This window comes from Bos javanicus, chromosome 2, assembly GCF_032452875.1.
Source record: "Bos javanicus breed banteng chromosome 2, ARS-OSU_banteng_1.0, whole genome shotgun sequence".
NCBI lineage: Eukaryota > Metazoa > Chordata > Mammalia > Artiodactyla > Bovidae > Bos > Bos javanicus.
The window spans coordinates 20,855,420-20,880,317 of NC_083869.1; the positions used below are offsets into that span (position 1 = coordinate 20,855,420).

Here is a 24,898-nt window from a genome sequence, read left to right on the forward strand (position 1 = left end):
TCAGAAACACTCTCTCAGCCCACCGAGGACGCCCCCGCTAGAACTTAAACACACCTTACTGGCTTTTCACGACAAATCACAATGTCTAAGAACCCCCAGACAGCTCCCAAAGGCGTAGCAGGCGACTGATTTCAACTACCTCTTGCCCCTTGTGGGTTGGCCCAGCTCGTGGGTGAGATCCTGAGGTTAGTCCGGGTGGACAGAATATTATTATTTTGCAAATGGAGAAAGTAAGGTCGAGACGGAAAGGCATAACAAGATAATGTTTATTTGTACAGGGAATAGCTGAAAATAGTGAAGGTAAACGGTTTGCTAATGAATCTGCAGATTATAAAGGCATGTCTTATTTTAAAATTAGTATTGCTGTGTGAGTGGTGAGGGGTCCGGGTTTTGTTGCTGTTGTTGTTTTCTGCCGGTTATCACCAGGTTAAAAACTTCCTTTAAATCCCTAGGCGAACTGATTCGGACGGTTAACGATTTGTACTCCAATCTTGCAAATACCCAATTAAAAGAGTAATTATTTTCAATAAAGCCTTGAAACAAACTTCGTAATCGTGCCTTTTAATTTCACTGTTTGGAGTGTGTGTGTGTGTGTGTGTGTGTGTGTGTGCGCGCGCGCGTGTTTAAACCCTCGATAGTGGATTTTGGAATGGAATGGGGGGAAAGAAGAGAGAGTCCAGATGTCAATAATACAAAGCACTTTCTAGAACTTTGTGATTCCTGAGGGGGCGAAAAAGAAACACAAACACTACAAAGTCATTTCTACACACATTCTGGCCTAATTACGAAAACATTGTAAGACAACATTTCCTCTTGGGACAAAACAGTTTAATTTTTTTTTCCTTCAAGCATTCCGTTTATAATCTGAATGGGAACAGAGTGCGATTAACTTCGTAAACATGTATTCTTTTACACTTTTCTGTTTTGATACAATGCATTAACGTAACGTTTTCAACTGTGCCACAGTCCAAGTTTTCTGAAATCCTAAGCCAAAATTTTATACATAATAAATACTTCTGGAGAATGTAATAGTGCACATTGATTCTTTTTGGTTAAATTTATCCTAATTTGGAATCTAACATAGGATTGTAAGTATCTTTAATCAAGCCCTTCTTCCACCGCAACGCCAGCTTTACGATCACAAAATGGAGCAACGGCGCTCTCTAGTGGCCAAATGCCACCTCTAACAGAGAGAGCTTAACTTCTCTTTATTCAACTCAAACCAATTCCAATCTTGTTCTTTAGTTTGACTGGAGCTTGGATCGCTGACACTAATAATGCTTTCATCTCTTTGATTGTCGACAAGTCAAGTGCAGAAAACAGAGGCTCCTGAATGCCAAAGATATTTCTGCTCCCGAGAGCTTCCAGTAGTGTCTTTTTCAAAAGCTTCCAGCCCTTCTTTTGCCAGACATAGTAAGTCCCCATTCTGTAATCGCCCACAATTACAGGATGGACAAGATTCAACCAGATCATAACTTTCTAAATATCAACTGCTGTAGGCCTTTTTTTTTTTTTTTAACAGTGGAGCCACGGACTTCAAAAGCTAAGAAATTACAGAAGTTAAATTCGTTCATTTTTTCTATTAAAGCTCTTACATGTAGCATTAAATCCTGAATGTTAGCTACTTTGTAATTTTAATGCTTCAGGCCCATTTCACTGGACAATGGGGGTGGGGATAGAAGGCAAATTAAAAACGTTTTTGATTTATCTCTGAATGCCTGTCTGGAAAAGCCCCGTTGGGGTGTGTTCATTGGAACTTCTAAGCACAATAAATGAGATATTAAATGTATATCAAAAGTCACAGAGCAAAATGAATTGGCTGAGCATTCCACTTGAGTTTTTTTTAAAAAGTGAAGACTTTAATCAGTTTAGGTGTTTCCTAAGAGGCTGATCTTTTTTTTTTTTTTCTCATTTTCTAAAATGCTTTCCTCCAATTCAGCTGTAACGATTAATTTATCTATAAGCAAACAAATAATTTCCAACAATATTTTTGCTCTGTGTTTGGAGCGGAGGGCTAGATATTTTTGTGAAAGGTCATTTAAGTGGTAACTTCATCTCTTTCCCTCGACCATGCGGCTGGGAGATGCTCGGCCTAAGTAAACGACCCAAGAGCACTAACTCTCCCAACCCCCAAATAACAGACGTATTTTTCTTTTTTAAAAAGGAGCTAACGGCGGCCATAGTCAAATATTATTGAGAGCCACCCACTGGCTACTTCTATACCCAGCTTATTTTTAAAATCAGAACTGTATTGTCTCCTCCTTCCTACTGCCCCCATTTTTATTTCCTAGGTGCTCACACCTCATTCGGGGCTCCCCAGCCCCTGTCTTCTTAGTCCAACGGAGTCCCGTTTATATTTTATTGTCCAGATTTTAAGACCCAGTTTTGTCTGCATTTTCCCTTTCCTCCCACAAACACAAACATCAAAATGAGATGCTTTCAAAGCGAAGCGCCGGGCCTGTTGTAAACTCATTACCTCCAGACGTCTCGCCGACTCGATGGCTTTATGACACCTTGGCTCTTCCTGTTTTCAAAGAGCCCAAGGTATCGGGTTGGCCGCAGGGGCGGGGGGTACGCAGCACCTTCTGCCGGATCTGGGCCTTGGATTTCCCTCCCTGCCCCCCTCTGCTTTTCCTTCATGTCCCCTCTTTCATCCGGATCCCCCCAAAACTCTGCCATCGCCCCCGCCTTCCGCCCAGCCCAGGCCACCCGGCGCCGCCGCCTCTCGGGCCTGCAAAGGCCGTGTTGGGCCCAAATCCTCACTTACAATGACCTTCATTTTAGCCTCTGAAAGCGGCCCTCGGAGGGCCGAGCTGGGGGCTAAACACAGAAACTGGGTGGGGGAGGGGGGAGCGGGGTGGGGATAGCTGCGGAGGAGAGCCTTGACCATTTTGATCTTCTAAGGTCACTTCGGGGCTCCTGTGGGGAGGGGCGGAAGCTCATAGCCTAACCGGCTCAGCCCTCCCGGAGCCAGCCAGCCCCGCGCAACTGGAGTTGCCCCAGGGTGCTGAGTTGGCCTTTCCCTGGTTGCGTAGGGGGGAGGGGGGAAGCGGGGGTGTTGATGGCTGCGACTCCGTGAGCTGAGGGAGACATGGGGTGCGGTATGTCAAAGCCCTAGAAAGAAGGTCCCTTGGTTTCTGGGGTCCATCGGCTCTGCCGGTTCTGCTGCAATGCTGACACTGGGTCCCGGGTACAGAGTTCGCCGAGGCATTGGAAGCAGGCTGGGACAAGACCGCCTAGGGCTCCCCCGGGGGAGGGGAGGGGGGCCTGTGCTCTATGCTGCAGTCTGCCCAACCAAAGCGAGGCTCAGAGGCACATCAGAGACCTCTCAGGTGGAAGGGCCACGGATTTTTAGCAGAGTATCCTTCCCCAAGATGGGGAAGAAGTCCCATAAGGGTGATATTTTGCAAAGAGGCAGAGAAAGCAAGCACACAGTGTTCAGGGCCAGCGTCTGGGCTCCATTTGATTAGGTCAGCATTTATTGGTAGGAAGCGGTAGCATTTACAACTGGTCCTCAGGCAGGAACCGGGAGGGCCTACACCCGCGGCCGCCCACGCGAGCCAAACCCTCCCAGGGAGAGTGCGGCTCCTCCAGTGCACTGAGAAGAAACCCCTGACCCACCGGCGGCCCTGGGCTCCTCTTTCAGCCTCATTCCAGATCTCAGTGGAGGGACCGCGGCCTCCCTGAGGAAAAGGGGCTTTCTTAACCGGTGGGCAACACGGCCACGGCTCGGCCCGGGCGGGCCTCCGCACCGTCGTCGCTCTGCCTTGGCTCTCGAAAATTGGGTGCGCTTGGCCCCTGCTTGAGCAGCGCTAAGCAGCGCTCGGGGCTAAACTACAGCACTTTTCAGAAATATAGGAGACATTTACACAGGAGAGGACTTCTCAAACCAGCGTGCACTCACAAAATATGGCATTTCCTAAGGAACCAACGGAACAGGAAAAGAGGGGAGCAGGATAGGGCAAAACCCCAAAGCCACTTGGTTTCTCCAACACATAAGCGAGCAAATACAGAGTCCCCCAAATTACCTCACAGAAACCAACCACACAGTCACTTCTACATAAAATGGGGTGGGGGGAATGTCCGAATGGCTGGAGAAGTTCTGGAAATCAAGCACCCACAAAGAAAAAAACCCCACTGCCATTGCAAAGCAGAGCGGTCCTGCTGGCGCCTCGCCGGGTCAGTCTCCCTTGGGGCATTTCTCCTTGCTCATCTTTTTCATTTTCATCCTACGATTCTGGAACCAGATTTTGACCTGTCTCTCTGTGAGGTTCAGAATCCTTGCCACCTCATAGCGCCGGTCCCGAGTGAGGTACATGTTGAAGAGGAATTCCTTCTCCAGCTCAAGCGTCTGGTATTTGGTGTAGGGACAGCGCTTTTTCCGGGTGGAGCGAGCGTGGATCCAGTTTGCTGCGGGGTTGTCTATGAAGAGGGGGGTTTGAAGAAGGGGAGCGAGGGGCGGAGGGGAGGCAGAGAGAGACAACGGGGTGGGGGAGAGAAAAGGTCGTTAAATTAATTTCACCAAGGATGGCCGGTTTTCACAACTTGGGGGGGAATTATCATAAAAAGCCTTAATGCCCGAGCTCTGTTTACCGTACAAACCGCGTGCCCAGGGTAGGTGGTTATGGGACGCTTTTTTTATGGATGCGTGTAGCTCGCCCAGGCTAGGGTAGGCGTCTAGACGTTTTTATAGGTTAGTAAAACTATCAGTTTTGCACATTCGAGCCTTACAGGTTTCAGCAATAAATCAGGGGGCAATTTCTTTTGCACTTACTTGGGTCAAGTTGCTGCTGCGGCGCCTGCGAATGCTGCTTCTCTTCCTCCTTCAGCGGACAGCCCGGGCTCGGGTGGTCGCTGCAAGCTGAGGGCTCCGATGTGCCGCCTGCCCCGGACCCGGATCCAATCCCCGCCCCGGGCCCGGTTCCCCCAGCCGCCGCCGCTGCCACCTTGTCCCGTAGGAACGAGTTGCACGAGAACTCGGGACCGCCGCTCCCCTGGGACTCTCGGGCCGCGGAGCACTCAGTCCTTTTGGAGGAGGAAGACGAGGAAGTGGAGGAGGTGGAGGTGGTGGAGGCGGCGGCGGGGGTCGGTGCCGCTCCGCTTTCAGGCTTAATCCCGTAGTGGCGCCCGTTGGGTGGGCCGCTGGGGCCGGGGCTAGGACCGGGGCCCGGGCCACCGCCGCTACCGCCGCCGCCGCCGCCGCCGCCGCCCGCACCGCCCGGGAAGCCGGGCAGCGGCTCCATCCAGGAGCGCATGTAGCGGCCGGGTTCGGAGGCGGAAGCGGCCAGGGGCGGCGGGGGCACGTATGGGTGGTAAAGGCCGCTCATCGCCGCCGCCGCCGGGGGCTGGGCGGGCACCGCGGACCACGAGGCGGAGAACACGGCCGATTTGGGGGCAAAACTACACGAGGCGAACTCGGCGGCGGCAGCGGCCGGGCTGTCGGCCACACCTGCGGGCCTGCCCTGCGCGCCAGGCCCTGGAGGTCCGAAGCGCCCGGCGAACACCTCGTCGCCCTCATGGCCTATGAGCGAGTCCACGTAGTAGTTGCTGAGGGTGCCACTGGAGGACATTTTGAGGCGCCCCGCGCTCCCACCCAAGGTTACACTGCCCGCCGCGGCGCCGCTCCCCGCCGGCGCCCGAGCCGCCGACTAGTTCGCAGGCTGCAGCCTCCACCATTGGTCGCGCGGCCCACGTGATCATATTTACCAATACCAGGAGTAAATCAGTCCGCTAAACTGGGGGCTGCTGTGATTTAAAAAAAAAAAAAATCATCATCAACATAAGAGCAACAATTAGAGCCCACGGGTCCCGGCCCGTGAGCCAAGCTCGGCCCGGCCTGACTCGGCCAACCCGGTGGCGACTGGGACCACGCGCCCCGACCGCGGCCGCAGGAGGCGCTGGGGACTATTTGTTCGCCTCTTCTTGCCGCCCTCGGTCTTGCAGTCCGGACTGGGGCTGCCTCCTCAAGCGTCTGGGCTCCGAGCTCCCGGCCGTGAGTTCTGGGCGCACCGAGCACTTGGCAGAGCCCAGAGCGGCCGGGGGCGGGGAGCGCGAGCCTGTGCGGCCAGAGGCAGGCCGGCCTTCCGAGGCGGCCCCCTGGCGCCCGAGGGGAGTTCTCCCGGTGCTTCTCTCCCGGCCCCAGCCCACCCCTGCCTACGCACACCCACACACGCTCTCTCACAGCTTGTCGTGTTGTTTAAAACAGGTGGAAGACCTCTGTAATGATATTATGCCTTTCAATAAAAATTTTATGAGGTGTATTTGATTATAGATTAATGTGTCCCTAATAAAACGGACGGATGGAGCAGCTCGAAAGGCCCCCCTCCCCCTACCACACTCACACACGCCCGCGCAGACACACACCCTCGACGTGAGGCTGAGCACACGCCGAGGCCGGAGGGTTGAGCTGGGGCGGCCTGGCCCTTGGGCTGGGCGCGGCCGGCGGCCACCGCCCGGGCTCATTCTGCCTTCGGAAGTGTCCGCAAGCTGGCAGTCAGCACCGCGCGGACCGTGGCGGCCGGGGTGCCTTGTCTTCTCCGGGACTTCTGGAAAGGTCCTGGAAGAGAACACGCCATAGGGCAGAACCCAAATGGCAGCGCAGGCCCGCACCCCGCTGCCGCCCCGACCGTGCCTCAAGAATGGCCATCGGAACAGCATTTCCCTGGGCCAGGCCGCTCCCCTTGGTTCTCACTTGGACGCGTCCAAGTGAATTCCAGAGATCTCTAAAAAATGCCCTGGTCCTTGGGCTACTCTTACGAATTCTTTTCTTTCTTCCTCTCCCTCCTCCCCACTTTTTTTCCCCCAGTCTCCAAAGGTAAGGCTAGGCAGCCTTGAATCTGAGGTAAATGCCCATTGTCACTCCCAAATCCATGGTACAAAGCCTCGGAAGCCCGGCTGGGAGCCGAGACAAAAAGCAGTCGGGCGTCGGCGGGTGGAGGATATATTCCTCGCTGTACAAGTTGCCCAGAGCACCCTTGGGGGGCTCCCAGCCCACCTTGAGCCCCTGAAAGGAAGGGGGAAATGGCTACTTATGGTCTGATTGATTGCCTTTGCCAAAGGCTTTCTGATTTTATTCCAGAGGAGCTGCCTCTGCCTGTAGCCCAGATTTTCCTCTGAGACATGACCCCTTGTCAACAACGAATGGTGCTCCCCACATCGCAGGAGGTAAACTGAGAAGCTAAAATTGCCTTCCTTCTCCTGCCCAACCAATGGAGGTCTGGGCAGATCTATTCCAGTGCTCCCAACCTGGCACTGATGCCATCCATCTTCCACCCTAGGAAATGGCTCCCCTAAAGCTTTCTGTCTTGGACCTGGAAAATAATCTCTGTTTTCGGCAGGGAAGTTTAAAACTCTGAGTAATTACTGAGTCTCCCAAGGACTCTTGGTCGAGGGTTTTAAGGCTGAGGCCCCTTTAAAGAGATTGTTTTTAGCGGAAAAGTTGGGGGGGGGGACACGAAAAGGATTTGTCATTTTCATTTGCCCTTTGATAAATCCAAGGATTTGTCAAGGAAGCTGCTTGAGTCTACTGGAGACCTTTTGAAACCACAGCACAACCTAGGGTAACGAATTCTCTGTCAGCTCATCCCCCCAAGGCCTCTCCTCTTCTCCCTGTCAGGACTAGAAAAGTATTGACTCTCGTGGGCTGAGGATCCTGCAATCCATCAGTCAATCTATGTATCTATCCATCTATCTATATGCACACTCATACACAGGGGAAAGATAGCTGGAGTTTTCTGGGCCATGGTAACAACTGGAACATTGGACTTCATGGGAAGTCATGTTCATCTGCAAATTCTTTCGGTCACCTTTTGTACATTTTCTTGCCTCCCAGATATAATGGCTCCAACCAGCAGTTTGTAATTAAATGGAGGGAGAATTAACTGGTGAAAGGCTTTCCTTCCTTCAATTTTTTTTTTTTCATGTAGGCCACCAAAAGGTAATCACTGAACATAAAATCCTTCTACAAGGAAACCACGGCAAAGTGGGATGAGAAAACTCACTCATCTTTGGCTTCACTGTGGCCTGGCTATCTTGTGCTTGGAATGGGGGTAGGGATAAGAACAGGGGAGCAGAAATGGATCCGATGCAATGCTAAGCTGCTGCTTGTCTTTGCTCCTGTAATGGAGGCCCCGCGGCTTCCAGGTGGGCAAGACTGATTTCGACCTAGTCCCTGACGATGGTACACAGCTAGAAATCACCAAGACTCCACTGAAAGCATTAAAATAACACAACCAAAACCAAAGAAAGGAAGACACACAAGTGGGGAGCTTCGAGGAAAATGCGGTTTGGGCACAGGTTTACTTACCAGGCTCAGGCTAGAGGAAAGTTCACAACCACTGACAAATTAATTATGTTACTATCATGAGGGGAGGGGGAGACAGGACCCTCCTTCTTCCCAACTAGGAAAACAGCAGGCACAGCCTGGATTATCACTCCCCCACCACTGCCAAAAATTTCAGCACCAAAGGCCCCCTTCAGCTTTTCTCTCCCATATCCCTTCCCCTACTCTCTACCACCCCCGCAACTGCCCCAAACAAGCAGTTTAACAGGAAGATAATCTCACCAAAGTCTTTCATCTCCATCACAACGTATTTCCATTTCAGAAAGCAGAGGGAGTGCACTCGTTTCCAGAGTTTATTGCATTATACATGCGACCAGAACATGCACAGAAAGGACAGGTTGCTGTTGTACTTCTACCAAACCACAGATGCACCACAAGGGAAAGGCTACAAGGCAAAGTCAGTCAATATTCCATCTCACCAAGGACAACTGCTAGACTCATTTGCAAAAAGATACATTGTAATGTGCTTTTTTAGTCCCCCTCCCCCCAAAGCTTGTGGGTTTTAATCTTTTTAAATATATATGTAATTTAAGTACTTTAAAGTACTGGATGTATTCAAAACGCCATGAGCTCATGGACTAACCACACACAGAGACCTTTTGTGTTAGGAAAAACATGAAAAAGTCACATTGCTGGACGGACGAGTGGATTGATGGATGCTCTACAGTTCCAATAAGTTAAGAGCCAAATGAAAATGCGCAGTAATAGTTACCCTGCATTACGATGAAAAAAAATAATAAATTACACGTGCTAGTTTTTTTAATATATATATATATATACTCATAGGGATTACAGATCACTTGCAGCACGAACAGAATGACCCCAAAGTCACATTCTAGCAGGAAAAAAAAAAATTCAAAAAACAAAGAGCATTGAAGGTTTTGTTTCCGCCTTCCCAGTCCTCCAGCACTCGGCCCTGGAACTCGACGCCCCTCTCCGATCCTAGCCTCTGACGGGCCTCGGACCTAAGAGAAGGTGAGGTTGGCGGTCAGTTCTCGGATCCGGTTTTCTCGGCTCATCTTCTTGAGTTTCATTCGGCGGTTTTGAAACCAAATCTTGACCTGCCTGTCGGTGAGGTTAACGCTCTTACTGATCTCTAGGCGGCGCTCGCGGGTGAGGTACATATTGAACAAGAACTCTTTTTCTAATTCCAGCGTTTGGTGCTTAGTGTAAGGGCACCTCTTCTTTCTGCCACTCTTTGCAGTGAGCCAATTGCTGGTTGGAGTATCAGACTTGATTTCCTCTAACAAAATTAAAGGGAGAAGAAGAAAAAAAATCAAGAATTTTTTTTTTTCTCTCAATCTGTTCAAATTTACCCTTGGCCATGACCCCGCTGGCAGCCAGGCCGCTTTGGGAAATGCTTGCATTAAACATTACTCACATGAGGTGGGCCCTGAAAGATATTTGTAAATGATGCCAGGTTAGTTAAAGTACCCAAAATGACACAAATGGGTGGGTATTCTTGCCGTCTGTGTCAGCGTTCTCTCTCTCTCTCTCTCTCTCTACTTTCTGACCTGCACAAAATATTAGTACAATAGTAAACTTTCAGGATCTCACCAGCAACATTCTAAATGATCATCTCACAACAGGGCTAGAGTGGAAGAAGCAAACCACAGTCTGACAAGCCTACGAATCCCACTGCTGCCTCGGATCCCCAAACCTGCCACTTCTTCCCCACTTCTCCCAGACAGGCGGGGAGCCCCACAGCCAGGCTTAGAGATACCAATTCTCTTTCAAAAGATACCAGAGGAACCAAGTACACCTTCTCCGCCCTGCCTGGGCATAGTTTTATGCCCCAGAATTTCCTGAATTCTTGTGCTTTCTTGCCCCCACACAAAAGCATTCTCCCAGAAATGAGAAATGTAGCTCCTTGCTGTGGCCCAACTCTGAGCACTGGGGCAGAGGATCGGGGGCAGAAAAGCCAGAGCCCCTGGCTCTTTGCCCTATCCAGCCCTAAGGCTGGCCCTGCCGGGTGGGCCATGCACATTCCATTCTCCCTCCCTTATGCCTTTGCCCCCTTTGCAAAAGGACTGCAAAGCTTTCCGCACTTTCCCCAGACAAAGCCAAGGTTACCTAGCCCCGCAGAGGCAGGGAGCCCTGTTCTCCAGCCCAAGCACCAACTGGTCCAGCCATCTCGTTCCCCTTGCTGTCCCCAAGCTCGCAGGATGCGGGGTGCATACACTTGAACACGAACACGGTACCTTGGACCACCTTAAAATCATCATTGAGTGAAAGGCATGGCTGGGACTGCAAATCTGAGCGGGAGAAAGGAGGTTCTGGGGCCGCGTTTACCAGCCTCAGGTCTCATTTGCGCTCTTTTGTTGCATTTCAGGTCTAGCTCAGGAAAAATAAACCCGGCAAGCCCTTCCTCTGTCCAGGCGCCATCAGCACGGGGCCAGGACTATCCAGGAGGGTCAGGGCAGCGCGGCAGAAGAGGAAACCATCTCGGGATTAAGACTGCCCTTCTAAAAGACGGGAGGAGAGGCACCTGCCAGTCGGGGCCCCAGGCTGCCGGTTCAGCACTGGGCACCCGGGTGTTCCCTCTCTCTGCCGGTTCCAGGGCTGCGCGCCCCGCTGGGGTGACAACTCTGCTCATACCGACCTTTGCTTTCCTTCTCCTGTACTTCGGGACTGGACACGGAGACCTCTGCCAGGCAGCTCCTCTCTTCCGGAAGGCCGCCCTTGGCTTCGGGGCTCTCCACCTGGGAGACTTTGGTGGGCTCCTGGCCACTCGCTGGCTCGTTCATCTTCTTTTCCATCTGCAGCTGGGCGGCCGAGAGCTGCGGCTTGGCCGCGCCGCGAGGGTTGAGCTGGAGCATGACTGTGGAGCTGCCTTCGGGGCTGTTATTGTACTCTTGGGTTTTCCCGGTGGCGTAGGTCTGACTCAGTCTAAAATATCCAGGGACAGGAACCTCGGGGTTCTCAACGGGACAGGACTCAGGGACCAGCCTCTGGTACGATGGGACCTCAGCAGAAATGAGTTTGTTGCGCTTATCAGAATACATGCAGCAATTGGATTCTTCCTTAATGTTGGTGGTGAAGGAGCAAGTGGGGACTTGCTGTGTAACAGGTTGCTCTATTCGACAAGATCTGTTCGGGTCTGTCCAACTGTCTACTTGAGGTATATAAGGATGCACATTCATACCCATATTTTGGTGGTTCACTTCTCTTTTGGCCAGAGACGGGAGCAGTCCACAGGTTTGCATTCCATAGGTCCCCATGTCTGCGCTAGGTGGTGGCATGTACATGCTGGCGCTGCTCGAATAAAAACTGTCACTCCTGCAGGCACTGATCAAGGAATCTACTAAAAAAGTATTAGCAGCAGGAGAGCTGTTGGGAAAGGACATTTTGGGGAGGAATTTGAAGAAGAGAGATTGTGTCCTTTGTAGGCTGACATCTCTAGGAAAACATTCCCCGTGTAATTGTGGATGCCTCTGCCGACCACATGACAACCAAGCCAATGAGATTTGAAAATGGCCTTGAGCCGCAGCCTCCTCGCAGGTCACGTGCTCCAGAGCCCGGCCAGCCGGCCGCGTAAGCGCGGACAACAGCGACATCTACTACGCGCCCGCGATAGTGCGCGCTGGAGACAACCGGCGCAGCGCTCTCCGCCGCCCGCCGGCCTCCCGGGGCTCGCTCTGCCCGCCCGCCCCACTCGCGTCCCCCACTCCAGCCTCTGGGCCCGCAGGCGGAAGGAAAGGCTCGGCCCGAGGGGTCTCCGGGAGGACACACGCGGGGAGGGCAGCCCGGGCGCCGTGGCGCCAGCACACAGAAGCATTCCCCGCACACACCCAGGCAGAAGGCGCCCGAGAGGGCCGGGGCCAGGGCGGTGGGTGGGGGCCCAGCCTGGTTCATTTTGTCTCGGACAGCCTGGGAAGGTGAGTTGGACTCCCCAGACTCTGAGACATCCCACCCCAGGAGTCCACAGGAAAGAGCTCTGGCGCCTTAGACGCGTCCAAGATATCCTGGGGAGTGGAGTCGAGAAGGGCCGCGAGGGCCGAGAGGCCACGCAGCTGACCAGCACCGCGGAGCCCCGAGGACCGGCCCGGCCCCGGCACTGTCCTCTGCCTCGGCCCGCCAGCCCGCCCCAGCTCCCGGCGCCTCTGCGCCCCGGTGGGCTACTCGAGCCTTCGGCTCTTCAGGGAACCACACCCCGACCTCTGCGGGCCGGGCCGCTGGGAGCTTTCAGCCTGGAGACAGTCCCTCGCCAGCAGCGCGGCATCCGCGAAAGCGTCCCCCCACCCCCGGGTTCTTAGCGGAAGAACTAAACCAACTAAACCGAGGTTTCCCTCCCCACACGCCCTGAAAACAGAGGGCAAAGAGGAAGGAAGGAAGAAGAGAGAAAAGAATGTTTTCTAGGAAGGGGAAACTCTCACCCTCTGACTCCAGAAGTTTTAGAAAATTGACTGGGCCAAGCAGGAGAGAGTGATGCAAAGGTGTCATATGGTTCTTCTGCAAAGAAAAATATGTTTTCCTTTTATGGATTTTGTAAAAGCATTGGTTTTTGACAAGTGCAAGGTACAAAAGGTTGTGGAATTTATTAATACATATTAAGAAGAATCAGGGCGATCAATAAAATTCTCATCTACATTCTTGGGCTACTTGGTAATTTTCTTGCTTCTGAAGGTTTTTAAAGAGTTATACCCGCTGTTGCCACACACGGGAAGATATTTTATTAACAAATCAATCGAGACTTTGTAAAGGATAAGATTAATAGTTAAGATTTAGCATAATGGCGTTCGCTTTATGAATTATTGAAAATTATACTATTGATTTTTCCCCCTTGCTACTAACCAAGAAGGTCAATTTTTGTTTTAACACAAATTGTCAAATATTAAAAGCTATACTTTTGTCAGAAGTTGAGTTTTACAGTTTTGGGCAATTCCTAAAATTATTTGAGAAGGTTTTGTTTGGATAAGGGAAGGGAGGGAAAAAAGGAGGTGAGAGAACCTTAGTCTTCTGTTTCCTTTGGTGAGGGAAAGTTCTATAAAAAGGATTTGGTCTGGGGTTGTGGTCGACCTCATTAAAAGAACAACCACCATCACCACCATGGAAACTCAGTTTTATGAGAAACTTCTTCAACAACTTCCTCCCTCGTTCTCTGTTGCAGGCGGTGAGCAGTCCTTCGGAAGCCGCGGCCTCAGGGCAGCAGCAGGGAGCTTTAAACTTGATTTCCAAAGGTTTGCCTTGGGTGAGGGGCCCGGCCAGGGCACTGGAGCCGTTCTCAGGCTTCCTGGATCCCCTTTCCTGCATCTGAGAGAGGAGATGGGCCCCGGAAACTCTGATCGTAAACCAGTTCTCTGTCTGGGGAGGCATCCGTGTTTTCTTCTCCCCACACTCCTGTCACGGGGGCTGGCCTTGGATTTCAGGCCCAGAGACTGAACTTGTGGGCAAACTGGGTTTCTGCCTTGCTTTTTTTTTTTTTTTTTTGGGAGCCCGATGCTCAGCCTACTGGTGGATGTAGTAGCCCGCTCACTCCTTCACAAAAACCTTTTCCAGCAAACCCTTTGTCCAGCCCTCCCCAAAAGGAATCTCCCCTGGCCTGGTGGAAAAAGTCGTTGGACATTATTTTCGGCCTTGGGACTGCTTCGGCTGTCCCCTCACAGTGCCCTCGCCCAAACAATAACCCCTTTTAAAAAAACTCCTTGGTGGCAATGAGACAGACCTTTTAAACCTTTACGCAGCTGTTCAAATACAACATCATTGTCAGGTTAAAAGCCTGGCGCCTCTAACTGCTCCGGCTGCGGGATGCCGGCTAAGGAAGCGGAGGTTTAAACATTACCTTCGGCAGGGGTGGCTGTTTTTAGGCTTGGGGGTGGGGAAGTGAGGAAGGCAGGGGAAAAAACCCAACTTTTGACTCAAGTCTGCTAAGGTCCTGTTCAAAGCTAACAGCCACGGACTAGCACCCCGAAAATTGCCTTCTCTCAAGGCGGAGATCATGATCTCAGCCACAGCTAAGCGTGCCCAGGGCTGGACAAAGTGCCCGCTGCACACGCTCTCGGCAGGCGCCCTGACGCCAGCCTGGCGCTCCAGTACTGTCCTCCCTTGCCTGTCGACCAAGGGAGCTGCCCGGAACTCCGCTGTCCAGTTCTCCCTATCCCACAAGAGAGGCAAGAGTGTTCAATCTCATCACAAATTTTATGCCCATCAAATGTCCTTTCATAATCTTTATTTATACATGAAGAAAACATCCAAGCTAAAAACCAGCAATTCCTCACCGAAGGGATATATCTGCCGTTAACCAGGACCTCTGCCTCCTGAATTTGGGGAGCCTTTCTGTTTCAGCTCCCTTCGCCTTCAGGCTCAGTCACTCCCACACTGGATTTGGTTTTAAATAGGTCATCTTCACTCACCGGAGGGGGTGGAATATGTGTATCAGATATAATTTTGAATCTATTATCACAAAATTCTATTTATTCTTTTTCAAATTTTTATCTTCAGACCAGCTCCTTGAGGCCAGAAATTGCCAATATTTTGGAGGAATTTTATTATAAAAATCAAGCAAAATAGAAACAATACAAGGAAGAGAATGATCTGAGCCTGGGAGGATAGAAACTTTGTCTAAGACCCTAAGGCTAAGATAAAGCAAATGGAATGAAAAGGCTGGGTTTTCAAGGCCAGGCTTTATTTTGCTTACAAGTATTTAAGGTAGCTACATAGCTGCTGTTTTCGATCATCTTTAGATCAGTTGGAGCAGTTACCATTAATAATAAATCAATATTGTACCATAAAGGAGATGAATATCCACAATTGTATCAAGACATCCTTCTCCCTGGCACAGTTCTTTCCAGAGAAAAATTAAAAGGGTCGCTTCAGCAAGAAATTAGCATTTGTAATCAAGAAGTGACTTGCATCTGCGCTTCCTGTCACAGGGAAGAAGGGCAGCGGCCCTGGGCCTGGGCGGACCTGGGGATCCACTGATTTTGGGCCCTGAGTGACCTCTCAGAGATGTGCCACTTTTGGGGGGCAGAATGGATGGGCACAAATTTTAAAAGCTGCTTCCTCCAAGCACCCTTCTGGGTTGCACCATGCACCTCCCAGCCGATGTGAAAAGAACTCAAAAGGGCAACTGGGGAGGCCAGAGAAGCCGCCACCAATGCAAAGACGGGTCTAGGGAGACATTGCAAAAGGACCAGCAGCCTAGGAACCTCTTCCCTTTGCAGACACAAAAGACTCCTACTTCTTCCAATCTCCCTTCACTTCAAGCTCTGAGACCTCAGTGACTCCATGAGCCCCACATGCCCTGAATGATCCCAGAAAGGTCAGGTCTGCAGCCCGGAGAAGTCCTGGTCCAATTCCCCAATTCCCTGGTCTTTTTTAGACTCAACTTGGGCGCTGCTGAGAGGAAAGGGACCACAGATTGCTGAGTACTCGTGGTCTAGGAGAGGCTGCCAGCCAAGGCCAAGGGGCCCTCCAAGGCCACAAGCGCCCCCGCTGGAGCTGGCTAAAGAGGAACACAACGACATTTGGGGAGGAGGACTCTCACCCCACTTGGACTGAGGCCCAGGTTAGGCCCCGGGAAATGTCGATTCACAATAGCTAAGCTGGACCCACAGTCAGACAGGCAGGAGCCAGGGTGCCCGCGGGGAACATCAATGCCTCTGGCTGGCGCCTCCCATGGGGTGGGGAGACTCATGGCCCCCAGCCTCCACTGAAGCCGATGCCAACTTCCAGGGGTGGACCCAGAATCTTTAGTCTGGGGCCTGGAGGGAGGGGGCAAAGACATCGAAGTTGAGGAGGTCCTCACTAATTCCGGGGTTGCGTGTGCTTTACAGTGAACTTTAGGAAAGAAGGGACTGGCACCTTTCATTTTGGAACTTCTCTTTCGGTCCTTGGATGGTGGCACAGGCCCTCCGCAATGTTAGGGGCTTTCGGGGTGGGAATGGGTTGAGGAGGGCATACGGAAAGAAAACTGCTTTCAGGAGCTTGTGCCAAAATCAAACTCCACGCTCAAAGCCAGCAGACAGCTTGGAAGGGTGGCCAGGGTTCTGTCAAACGCAAAGCCCCGTTTGCTTCAAATGCATACACCATTCCAAGACACCTTGAAGTATAAACATTCCCCGGGACTGTCTACCGCTCCCCGCAGCCACACTAGCTCAGTATGGCCGGGAGCCCCAACTCAGTCCTGCCTGCGCCTCCCGGTCATTACCGGTAGCCCCGAGCGTCAGGCACTACTGCGGGTGGGGGTGGGGGTGGGGGTCCCTGGTGCAGAACGACCCGCTAGGTCTCGACGCGTCTCATTTTTCTGAGACCACACTCAGTTAAGTTGCCGGCGCCCTGATCTGTCTTAAACAAAAGCCTTTTAATCACCCCAGGCGGTCGGAGAGCGTGCAAGGCGGACGCGGTTTTAGGCAGGGGTGGTCCTACCTTCCTATCGCTCTCCACACGCAAACCAAGAAAATTGATTTCCGTAATTTAAATAACTTAAAGTGGCATGGCTTATTTTTTGAAATGCACATATTTGTCTTTTAAAAACCTCTCTTCGACACCACCAGGTTATACCGAAGTATTCTTTACAACAGCTTTATCTATAAGACAACGATTAGGTGATCTCTTATTTCAGGAATCTGCTCGCATTCCTCTGTCTTTATACAACTTCCCAACCTCACGGCTACTGAGAACAAACAATCAGCAAGCAAACACCTTAGCGGCTTCTAGCCGGTTAAGATTGCATATTAGAATCCAGTATCCGAAAGATACGGTACCGCGGCCTCTCCGACAAATGAGGCTTCTGGAACGTGAGCACGCCCCCGTGTGGCTCTCCAAGGCCATGCAAACGCGAAATGGTATCTCTAGGTTCGGTTTGACTAAGGTGGTGGACATACAAGCTGCTGCATTTAGACGCAGCATTTTAAAAAGAACAAGCCAGCGAGCAAGAGAGAGAGAGATGGAGAGAGAAGAAAATAAACCAGTTTTAGCCTCCCGGAATGATCGCATTACTACGGCACTGACACTGTAACGGATGCCCAGGATTCCAAACAAAGGAGTCCCCTTCTGAACGAAATTATTCAATTGTAGGCTTTGTTTCTATCGCATCCTTAACCAAACGTTGAGGGACGCTTTTGGAAACAATATATTTTCTTTTGTCCCATATCATAGAAAGTACAGTAACTTATTTGACAGGGTGACTTTTTTTTTTTTTCCAAATATAACGAAGTAAGTCTGTAATAGAACTGTCCTTTTCAAATGCCTACTTTCAAAATCGCGTTTCTTTATTAGAGCTAATGGACTGCTATCTATGACTCCCTCCCAGCAAAAACAAACAAACCAGCACTTTCTAGTTGTAGTAAAAGCATGCTGGTAGACATTTTAATATAACCAGTATTTTTAAAAGAAGTCAATTGGTACTGAATTACACAAATGTTTGAGGGGAAATTAAGGTTATTGATCCTGAAATTAGGAATTTGCTTAGATTTATGGTGAGCCCTCGATATGATTCTGTGTGGTCATAAATGTGTGTGGGGCTCTGGATGTGTGTGAGCATGTGTGTGTGAGAGTGGGTGGCAGTTGAATATCACAGAAGAACCTTAAGGCGCCTAATTATTCAGAAAGGTTAAAGGTGATGACCTTGACATTTTGGAAGTTCAAAGGCATACACTTATGCACTTATGTTTTTCCTTCCTTCCAAAAGCTTTGATAATTAAAAAAAAATTCTGCATTTGGAAATGCATGCCTCCTTGGAAGATGCATGGGGTGCTGTATAGCTCATGGATTTATTTTTTGACTTTGGACTTATGAGAGGTTAAGAGTCATAAGATTCACTTTACTCTTTTCAGAGAAAGAGAAGCTTTTCTCACTCTTCCAGTTTATTGCACATTGCGGAAATCTCTTTTGGGCCCACCAGAAGGTGTATAATATAACCCAATTAAGCTATTTAGAACTTTGGCTTTTATGGTGTTGTCTAGACAGTTCAAGGTTTTGTAAACAGCCTGGCCTGGCCCTGCAACATAAAGTGCGGTGTAGCCTCCACCACATTCTTTAACTTGAAGCGGTATTTGCTGTGAGAAGTGGTCTGCCAGTCCTGGGCCCTATTTCCAAGGCGGGGCAGTGAGGGAGACCTTCTCTGCTCCAGGTCCCTGTGACACCAGCAAGGACCCAGGCCCTCTCCACCGTCCCTTTAGAAAATTAGTTTTGTTTCAATGAAAGGTTCTAGTTATTATTTCTTCTTTTAAGGGACCCTGACTCCTTGACATCTTATTAAGAGTGAATTTGTATCTCCTACCCATTTTTTTTTTTTTTTTAAGGAATTCCAAGTTTACTACCCTGGGTATAGGATAGGGTGAGGTGGGCAAGGAGACTTGTTTCTTAGGTTCCTGCTGTCTCAGCCTCATTGCCTGGATAAGGCAGCACCAGCATGGCTGGGTCACATCTTCAATTCAGCGAGTCATCCCTAAAGTGATTTTTAATGCCAGTGTAGTTTAGAAGGGATGGGAGAGAACAAGTCTTATCTTAGCGGGATTATAAAGCTTTTCACTTGATTTTCAGTTGCTTGGGGGAGAAGGTTCTGGCCACAAAAATATCCTAATCAGACTCTAAACTTCTTCAAAGAGGAAAATTCATACAGTGTATTGAAGCTATAACCTCCATTTTACTAGAAACCATTTATTCACACAAAAGACAGTGACTCGTGCCTTGATAGGATAGACCAAAGGTACATTTCCCAGAGTTTAAATAATCTGCATTCACCAAGGGGAAAAGATGCAGTCCCTTAAACTCAGAACAAAAACAAGTGCCTTCCAGCCCCTCGGCCTAACTCTCTACAGATCCCACAGCGTCCCCACGGGAGCTCAGAGAGAGGGAACAACAACAGCACATTGGCGGTAAAATTGTAAAGGGACGTTTGCATTTACCATTTTCCCCTTATTAGGATCCGTTCGGCCAAGTCCCCGACCTCGTCCGCAGGCTGCAGTGGTCGCTGGGAGGTCCCGAGTTGACCGTGGGAAGGAATCGTGGAGTTCCACAGAGAAGAGGCGTCATTAAACCCAAGGACATTGGGCCTGCTCAGGGCAGGCTGGTGGGGAGGAGAGTGGGTGCGTGGGGCTCAGGGGAGAGGGGTGCTCCTGGAGCTCTCAAAATAAGGGGTTTCCAGTGAAATACTGCAGACGGTCTCTGTTCAGTTTCTTTTCTTTCATCCTGCGATTCTGGAACCAGATTTTGACTTGCCGGTCAGTAAGGTTGAGCATCCGAGAGAGTTGGAGTCTTTTCTCTTTGTTTATGTACACGTTAAAGAAAAACTCGCGTTCCAGTTCGCGGATCTGGTACTTGGTGTAGGGACAGCGCTTTTTCCGAGACCGCTGGGGGGCCACTGCAAGTTAAAGAGACCAAGGGGTAAGAGAGGCCACTGCCTGCCCACCCCTGGCTGTCCGCTCGGGCCGCGCAAGGGCCAGGCCTCGGCCGGTTGGGGACGTCCCTGCTAGGGCTGAAAGGCTCTGCCTGCGTCGTGGGGGATGATATATGGGCGGGCACAGGAGAGAGTGCGGGCGTGGACCTATGTTCACGCCCCGACAAACACACACACACACACACACACACACACACACACACACACACACACAGCCTGGCATCGAGGTGGGAAGCAGAGAGCGAGAGCGAGGCAGGCTCTGAGCTGGACTCAGAAGGGAGAGAAACACGAGCGTGCCGGGCATCTACTCGACTCCAGCCAGCAGCGTGCGTCAGGCAGAGGCTTGGATAAAGTCCAGTTCAAGGATCAAACTCTCCCCAACCCCCCACTCCTTTAAAAGCAGGAGGCTCGAGTGTCCACACTCACAAATTGGCTTGAAATATCCCCTCCCTTCCTCCCTCCCTCCACGGTCTCTAGGACACCCCCCACACACACACGCACAAAACTGGGGGAAAGCTCTCTGCAGCGATTAATGTCCCCCTCGAAGTCTACCTTAAGCCCACCTAAATTGGTTTCCTATCGTAAACACGCTTTACAACGGCCAGGGAAATCTTATAGGATGTATAAACCCCTTCGAACGCTTATAAAGTAGCACATAAAACGGCGCAAGCAGAGGGAGGCCCCCTCCGCCCCCCCGCGCCCACGGCCCCCAAGCCCAGCCGCCCACCCCGCGTCCGGTGCCTACCTGTGCCTCCACTCTTCTCAGCCCCCGCCTCCCCCGGGGGCACCTCGCCGTCGCCGCCTTCTGCCGCCCCCTTGGGCTCCGAGCCGGGGGTCGTCTTGGCGCAGGGACTTCCCCCGCCGCCACTGGCCGCCGTCTTGGGGTCGCTCTTGTCGGCTGCGCCCTCGGGCTGCGGCGGCGCGGGCGGCGGAGGGGGCTGCGGCCCGGCGAACGGGGGCCCGGGCGCAGCCTCGTAGAACTGGTCGAAGCCCTGAGGCAGGATGCCGTTGCGGCCCACGGCGCTGTAGAAGTTGGAGGCGGCGCCCGCAGGGCCGTGCGGCGGCCCGGGCGCGGCGCATACCGGCTCGGGCGCCTTGAAGAGCACGTCCGGCCGGCGGCCCGCGGGCGGGAGCAGCTCGCGCTGCATGGCCGCCTCCTCGGCCGCAGCCGCCGCCGCCGCCGCCGCAGCAGCCGCCGCGTAGTAGGGAGCGTAGCCCCCGGCGCCGCCACTGCCGCCCCCGCCGGGGCCGCCCCCGCCGCCGCCTCCCCCTGCGCCGCCGCTGCCGCCGCCGCCGCGGTATGGCCACTTGGCGCGCTCCAGGCCGTAGTCGCGGAAGGCCACTTCACGCACGGGTTGGACGTGCGGCGCCAGGTTGGAAGAGTAGGGGAAAGTCATCTGGCAGGACGACGGTTGAGACAGGAACGACGGCTTGCTGGCGAAGTCCGACGGGGCCACATAGTAGGCGCAGCCGGGCAGGTACATGCTGGCTGCGCTCGGGCCGCACTCGTCAAAGTCGTTCATGGCTCCGCGGCGTGCGCGCCGGCGAGCCCTGGGCCGCTCCCCGCGCCGCCAACCTGAGCCATCGATTGCACAAGAGGCTTGGGCCAGGATCAACTAAGCAAAAATCCCCACCGGGCGCTGACGTGCAATTCATCTTGATTGATTCTGGTGGTAATTATGTCACGTGACGCCATGGAGAGAAATGTCCTTATATCTATATCAGTGCTCGCCAACACGCCCCGGGACGGCTCCTGGCGCCGAGACGCGCGCGCGCTGGGGGCAGATCGGCCTCCCTCTCCAGCCAGCTCTCTCCGGGAGCCCCCTGACCAGGCTGTGAAGCAGGCCGGTCACCTGTGCGCCGCCGGCGGCTGCCACTGCTGGGTGCATCTGCCACCGCCCGGCTGGGCCGCCCGCCCGCGCCTGCCCGCGCCGCTTTAAGTACGCGGACTGAGGCCGGCAAGGAGGAGGAGGAGGGAGGGGGAGGAAGGGGGAGGAAGGGGGAAGGGAAAGAAGCGGAGCGCGGAGGGGGAGCCCCGGCTCCAGGCACAGAGGACTAGGTGTGAGGGTGTGAGGGTCCCACCCCCTACACCCCTTCCTGCAGCCGCTCCCTCCCCCGTGACGCCGCCACCCTCTCCAGTTTGCCCGCCAGGAGCTTGTTGCTTCTAGTTCAAGGCGCGTAATTGCGCCGCTCTCGGGGAGCCAGGAGCCCTGATTTACATATTTCTCTGCCCGGCGCTCACGCCGAGCAGTAACTTGGCTCTCTCTACTGCCGACCCGGAGCGCGAATGCCAGCCTCAAAACACTCAGCCAAAAGCCTACCAGAAGCTCACCCGGCTCAGGGTCTCGGTGCCCACTCGGCCCTGTCGCCTTCTCTTCTCTTTCTCCTTCCTTGTCCCCCTTCAGTCTTCTCACTTGTCTCTCCGTCCTCTCTCCTCTCACTTCCCCGTTTCCTTTTTTCTTCTTCCTTCCTGTTACTTTACTCCCCTCCTTGCCGCTGGCTCACTCGGTCCCCTGACCCTCTCTCCTCTTTTGCCCCAGCTATGTGTCCCCGCCTCAATCTCTCTCCCTGTCGCCTCTCCGCCTTTTCTCTTGCAGTGCTAAAGCAAGGAGGGAGTTCAGCCAGCGGAGATACCCCGTGGCCCTCCAGAAGCTTGGGGGTCTGCTGAACAAAAGGATCTGGAGTCCTCTCAGGGTGCCTGGCTTCCCGCTTTTCCGCAAGCAAGCAAGCAGAGACAAACCGCCGGTGCCTCCGCCCGTCTCACCCTCTCTGCCTTCTGGCCTGGATAAGACCAACCAGCCTCACAACCAGCTCCTTCCCTGTGTCGGAGCCCCGCCAAGGCCTACGCATCCGTGCCGCGTCTCCCCTAGGCTTCTGCAGCACCCTAGGGCCCGCAGGGCCACTGTGGGCTCCCCGGAGGTCCGTTGGCTCTGGGAGTGAGGGGCGGGCTCTCAGCCGCTCTTGCCTCCTGGTTTAAGCCCCTCTTCTCCACTCGACCCTGAGGGCCCCCCATCCACTCTCCCCAAGGCCTCACTCTCCTTGGCGGCGGCTGCGTCCCTCTTTTCTAGCCCGGGGGGTGGGGGAGTGGGGTGGGTCCAGGCGAGGCCTGGGCTCAGCCTCAGGAAAGCCAGCGTTTTCCAAAGGTGAAACCAGTCTCTTGGCAAAAAGCTCCCCAAATCCGAATCCCGGAACTGAGGGCAGGAGGTTGCCTTTCGCTCCCCAGGATTCCTCTGCCAGGCAATCAGTCCCAGCATTGGTCCCAGGCCTCAGCCCTGCGCCCGAGAGAGGCAGTGCAGGTTGTGAGGCTGGTTCCCTCCCTGGCCCCGGTCGCCGCAGTGCCCGTGCCGTGAGCTCTGCCCACCATGCCGACTGACAGAGAAAAGGCGGGTGATCAGAGCGCATATCTATTTTTCTGACCAATGTTCCCCCCTTCCTCTTTTATCTCTTCCCTCCCATTCTCCCTCCCACTTTCTCTCCTCCGCCCCCTCCCACATCAGCTTCCCTCCGAACACTGCGCAAACAGGTCGGTGGGGCTGGAGAGCAAGAAACCCCCCATCCCAGAACTGCCCATCCTTGCATGCACCTTCCACATAACTGGCACCCTCGCCCAGATTCCAGCTCGCCCCCTTCTCTCAGCCTAGACCGCTGGCACACTTGTGTGCCTCCCTATCTCCATCTCTTGTCCAAACCTCTCCCTTTCGAGCTCGGAGTTGACGCCCCAGGATCTCTCTCCTAAAATGGCTCCCCGGACACTGCACATTAGCCCAGCGGCCGCTCAAGACCCAGGGCAGGGGCCGCGGGGTGCCCCCCGGCTGGCTCTTTATGTGTCTGCAAGTGCGCAAGATTTTGGCACCTTCTCTCTGCACGGGTGGGGCGCAGGCGGCCCGCTGCCCCCAAAGTGGAGTCTGCTGACCGTTAAAGAGGGAAATGGGGGAGGACGAACCATTCAAGTTCAACGACATGGCGACGGCGCTCGGGCTGGAGGCGCGCTTTGGCGGGGGAGGGTGAGCCATCTGCAGCGGCGCAAGGGTGCACAGGGAAGGGGGCGGCCGGCCCTTCTCTGCACATTAGCACGAACCCCCACCCCCCACAACCAAGCCAAGGCGTTCGTTCTTGGCCCAGCCCGCTTCGCCCTTTGGCCCCAGCTTTCTCCTCCATCCTCACCCTGAAACCCAAGGAAAACCGCAGCCTCCCGACCCGTGCGTCCGGCTCGAGAACCTACCGTGAAGATCCAGGGGCTGTGGCCTCGTCTTTGCCTGCGCGGCCCCACTCGAAGCGCAGGGAGCGCACCGGACCCTGTCTTCACAGCCCGCAGCTCCGCGAGTGGTAGCTTTCCGCGCAGCGCCTGGACGCGATGCGGTAATTTTGAGCCACCCAAGATAAGACACTAACTTGACCTTAACTTTGTCAGGGCGCCCCTGGTATCTGGAGAACGTGAACAGACACTGTCTGGCAGCTCTCGTAAAAACTGACTGGGGAAGAGATTCTGAGTCATTTCATTTATTGCCACTACAGTTCTGCAAGAAAGCTTTTCCTCCCTGCCAAACTTTAATTATTTATGCTCTTTTAGGAAACGAAAGAAGAGGAGAAACGCAGGGAAACACCCAGAGCCTGTCCCTTCCCTGAAAAGTCTTCGGAATGGGCTCCCTAAGTCAAGTGACCGAAGAACAAAAATGTGGGGAGATTACCTTTGTCCAAGGACGGTCGGACAGCCGGTGTGTCCCCCGCCCCCACTAAGGGGGGGTGGGTGCAGCTGGAAGAGGCGGGGTGAAGGGGCACACCCTCCCCCCACCCCCACAGACATGAATATTTACAACGGTTCTGGGTTTCTCCTCCACGCGCCCGCCTCCCGGAAGCTTCTCCATCCCGCCTCCCTTGGGGAGAGCCCCCAGGCCTTAAAAGCGTCTCCTGGCCGGCCCTCTGAGCTCTCAGCCGGTTGAAAGCCAGACCGAGCCGTTTTTCCTTGTTTAAAAACCTTTTCTTTGGTCAAGAGGCCCGCCTGGACTGCAGCATTTCGGAGGACGCATTTGTCTTTGTGCGAGGGAATGTTAAACATTCAGATTTCAGCATTTTGCTGGGGTATTTGTTTTTTTCAGATTTCATCGTGCTTCCAAATCCCTGCTGGGACTTTGGTTAGGAAGGGAGAAAGGACACCACCGCCTTTATATTCGTGTGGATCAGCAAAAGGGATGGATTTGAAAAACACTATTGAAGCT

The 24,898-nt window shown here is 53.1% G+C and overlaps 3 protein-coding genes across 5 annotated transcripts; all 3 read right to left on the reverse strand.

The window, feature by feature from the left end:
- Positions 1-3,437: 3,437 nt before the first annotated feature.
- Positions 3,438-8,526, reverse strand: HOXD9 (homeobox D9). The gene is made up of 2 exons (XM_061434632.1): positions 4,775-8,526; positions 3,438-4,422 (listed from the first exon to the last, which is right to left on the reverse strand). Exons 1-2 carry the CDS (start codon positions 5,568-5,570, stop codon positions 4,181-4,183), a joined length of 1,038 nt encoding a protein of 345 aa, XP_061290616.1. The 5' UTR covers positions 5,571-8,526; the 3' UTR covers positions 3,438-4,180.
- A 95-nt stretch (positions 8,527-8,621) lies between these two features.
- HOXD10 (homeobox D10) lies at positions 8,622-19,280 on the reverse strand. Of its 3 annotated transcripts, none has more exons than XM_061434619.1 (2): positions 10,944-15,561; positions 8,622-9,584 (listed from the first exon to the last, which is right to left on the reverse strand). In XM_061434619.1, the coding sequence occupies exons 1-2, from the start codon at positions 11,896-11,898 to the stop codon at positions 9,307-9,309; spliced, it is 1,233 nt and encodes a 410-aa protein (XP_061290603.1). In that variant the 5' UTR covers positions 11,899-15,561; the 3' UTR covers positions 8,622-9,306. The 3 variants fall into 3 exon arrangements, 1 of the variants encoding a protein (XP_061290603.1); XR_009739879.1 differs by lacking the exon at positions 10,944-15,561 and adding an exon at positions 19,192-19,280 and having other exon boundaries at positions 9,497-9,584; XR_009739878.1 differs by having other exon boundaries at positions 9,504-9,584; positions 9,723-15,561.
- A 4-nt stretch (positions 19,281-19,284) lies between these two features.
- HOXD11 (homeobox D11) lies at positions 19,285-21,205 on the reverse strand. Its single transcript, XM_061434645.1, has 2 exons — positions 20,428-21,205; positions 19,285-19,646 (listed from the first exon to the last, which is right to left on the reverse strand). Exons 1-2 carry the CDS (start codon positions 21,203-21,205, stop codon positions 19,411-19,413), a joined length of 1,014 nt encoding a protein of 337 aa, XP_061290629.1. The 3' UTR covers positions 19,285-19,410.
- Positions 21,206-24,898: the final 3,693 nt, after the last annotated feature.

What these genes read in the sequence shown, in the direction of transcription:
- HOXD9 (XM_061434632.1), bottom strand. Translation starts at nt 5,570, where the DNA reads ATGTCCTCCAGTGGCACCCTCAGCAACTACTACGTGGACTCGCTCATA. An exon ending in GCAGCAGCAACTTGACCCAA is followed by an intron (nt 4,423 to 4,774) that starts GTAAGTGCAAAA and finishes CCCTCTTCATAG; the next exon opens with ACAACCCCGCAGCAAACTGG.
- HOXD10 (XM_061434619.1), bottom strand. Translation starts at nt 11,898, where the DNA reads ATGTCGCTGTTGTCCGCGCTTACGCGGCCGGCTGGCCGGGCTCTGGAG. An exon ending in ACAGGAGAAGGAAAGCAAAG is followed by an intron (nt 9,585 to 10,943) that starts GTCGGTATGAGC and finishes TAATTTTGTTAG; the next exon opens with AGGAAATCAAGTCTGATACT.
- HOXD11 (XM_061434645.1), bottom strand. Translation starts at nt 21,205, where the DNA reads ATGAACGACTTTGACGAGTGCGGCCCGAGCGCAGCCAGCATGTACCTG. An exon ending in TGAGAAGAGTGGAGGCACAG is followed by an intron (nt 19,647 to 20,427) that starts GTAGGCACCGGA and finishes TTTAACTTGCAG; the next exon opens with TGGCCCCCCAGCGGTCTCGG.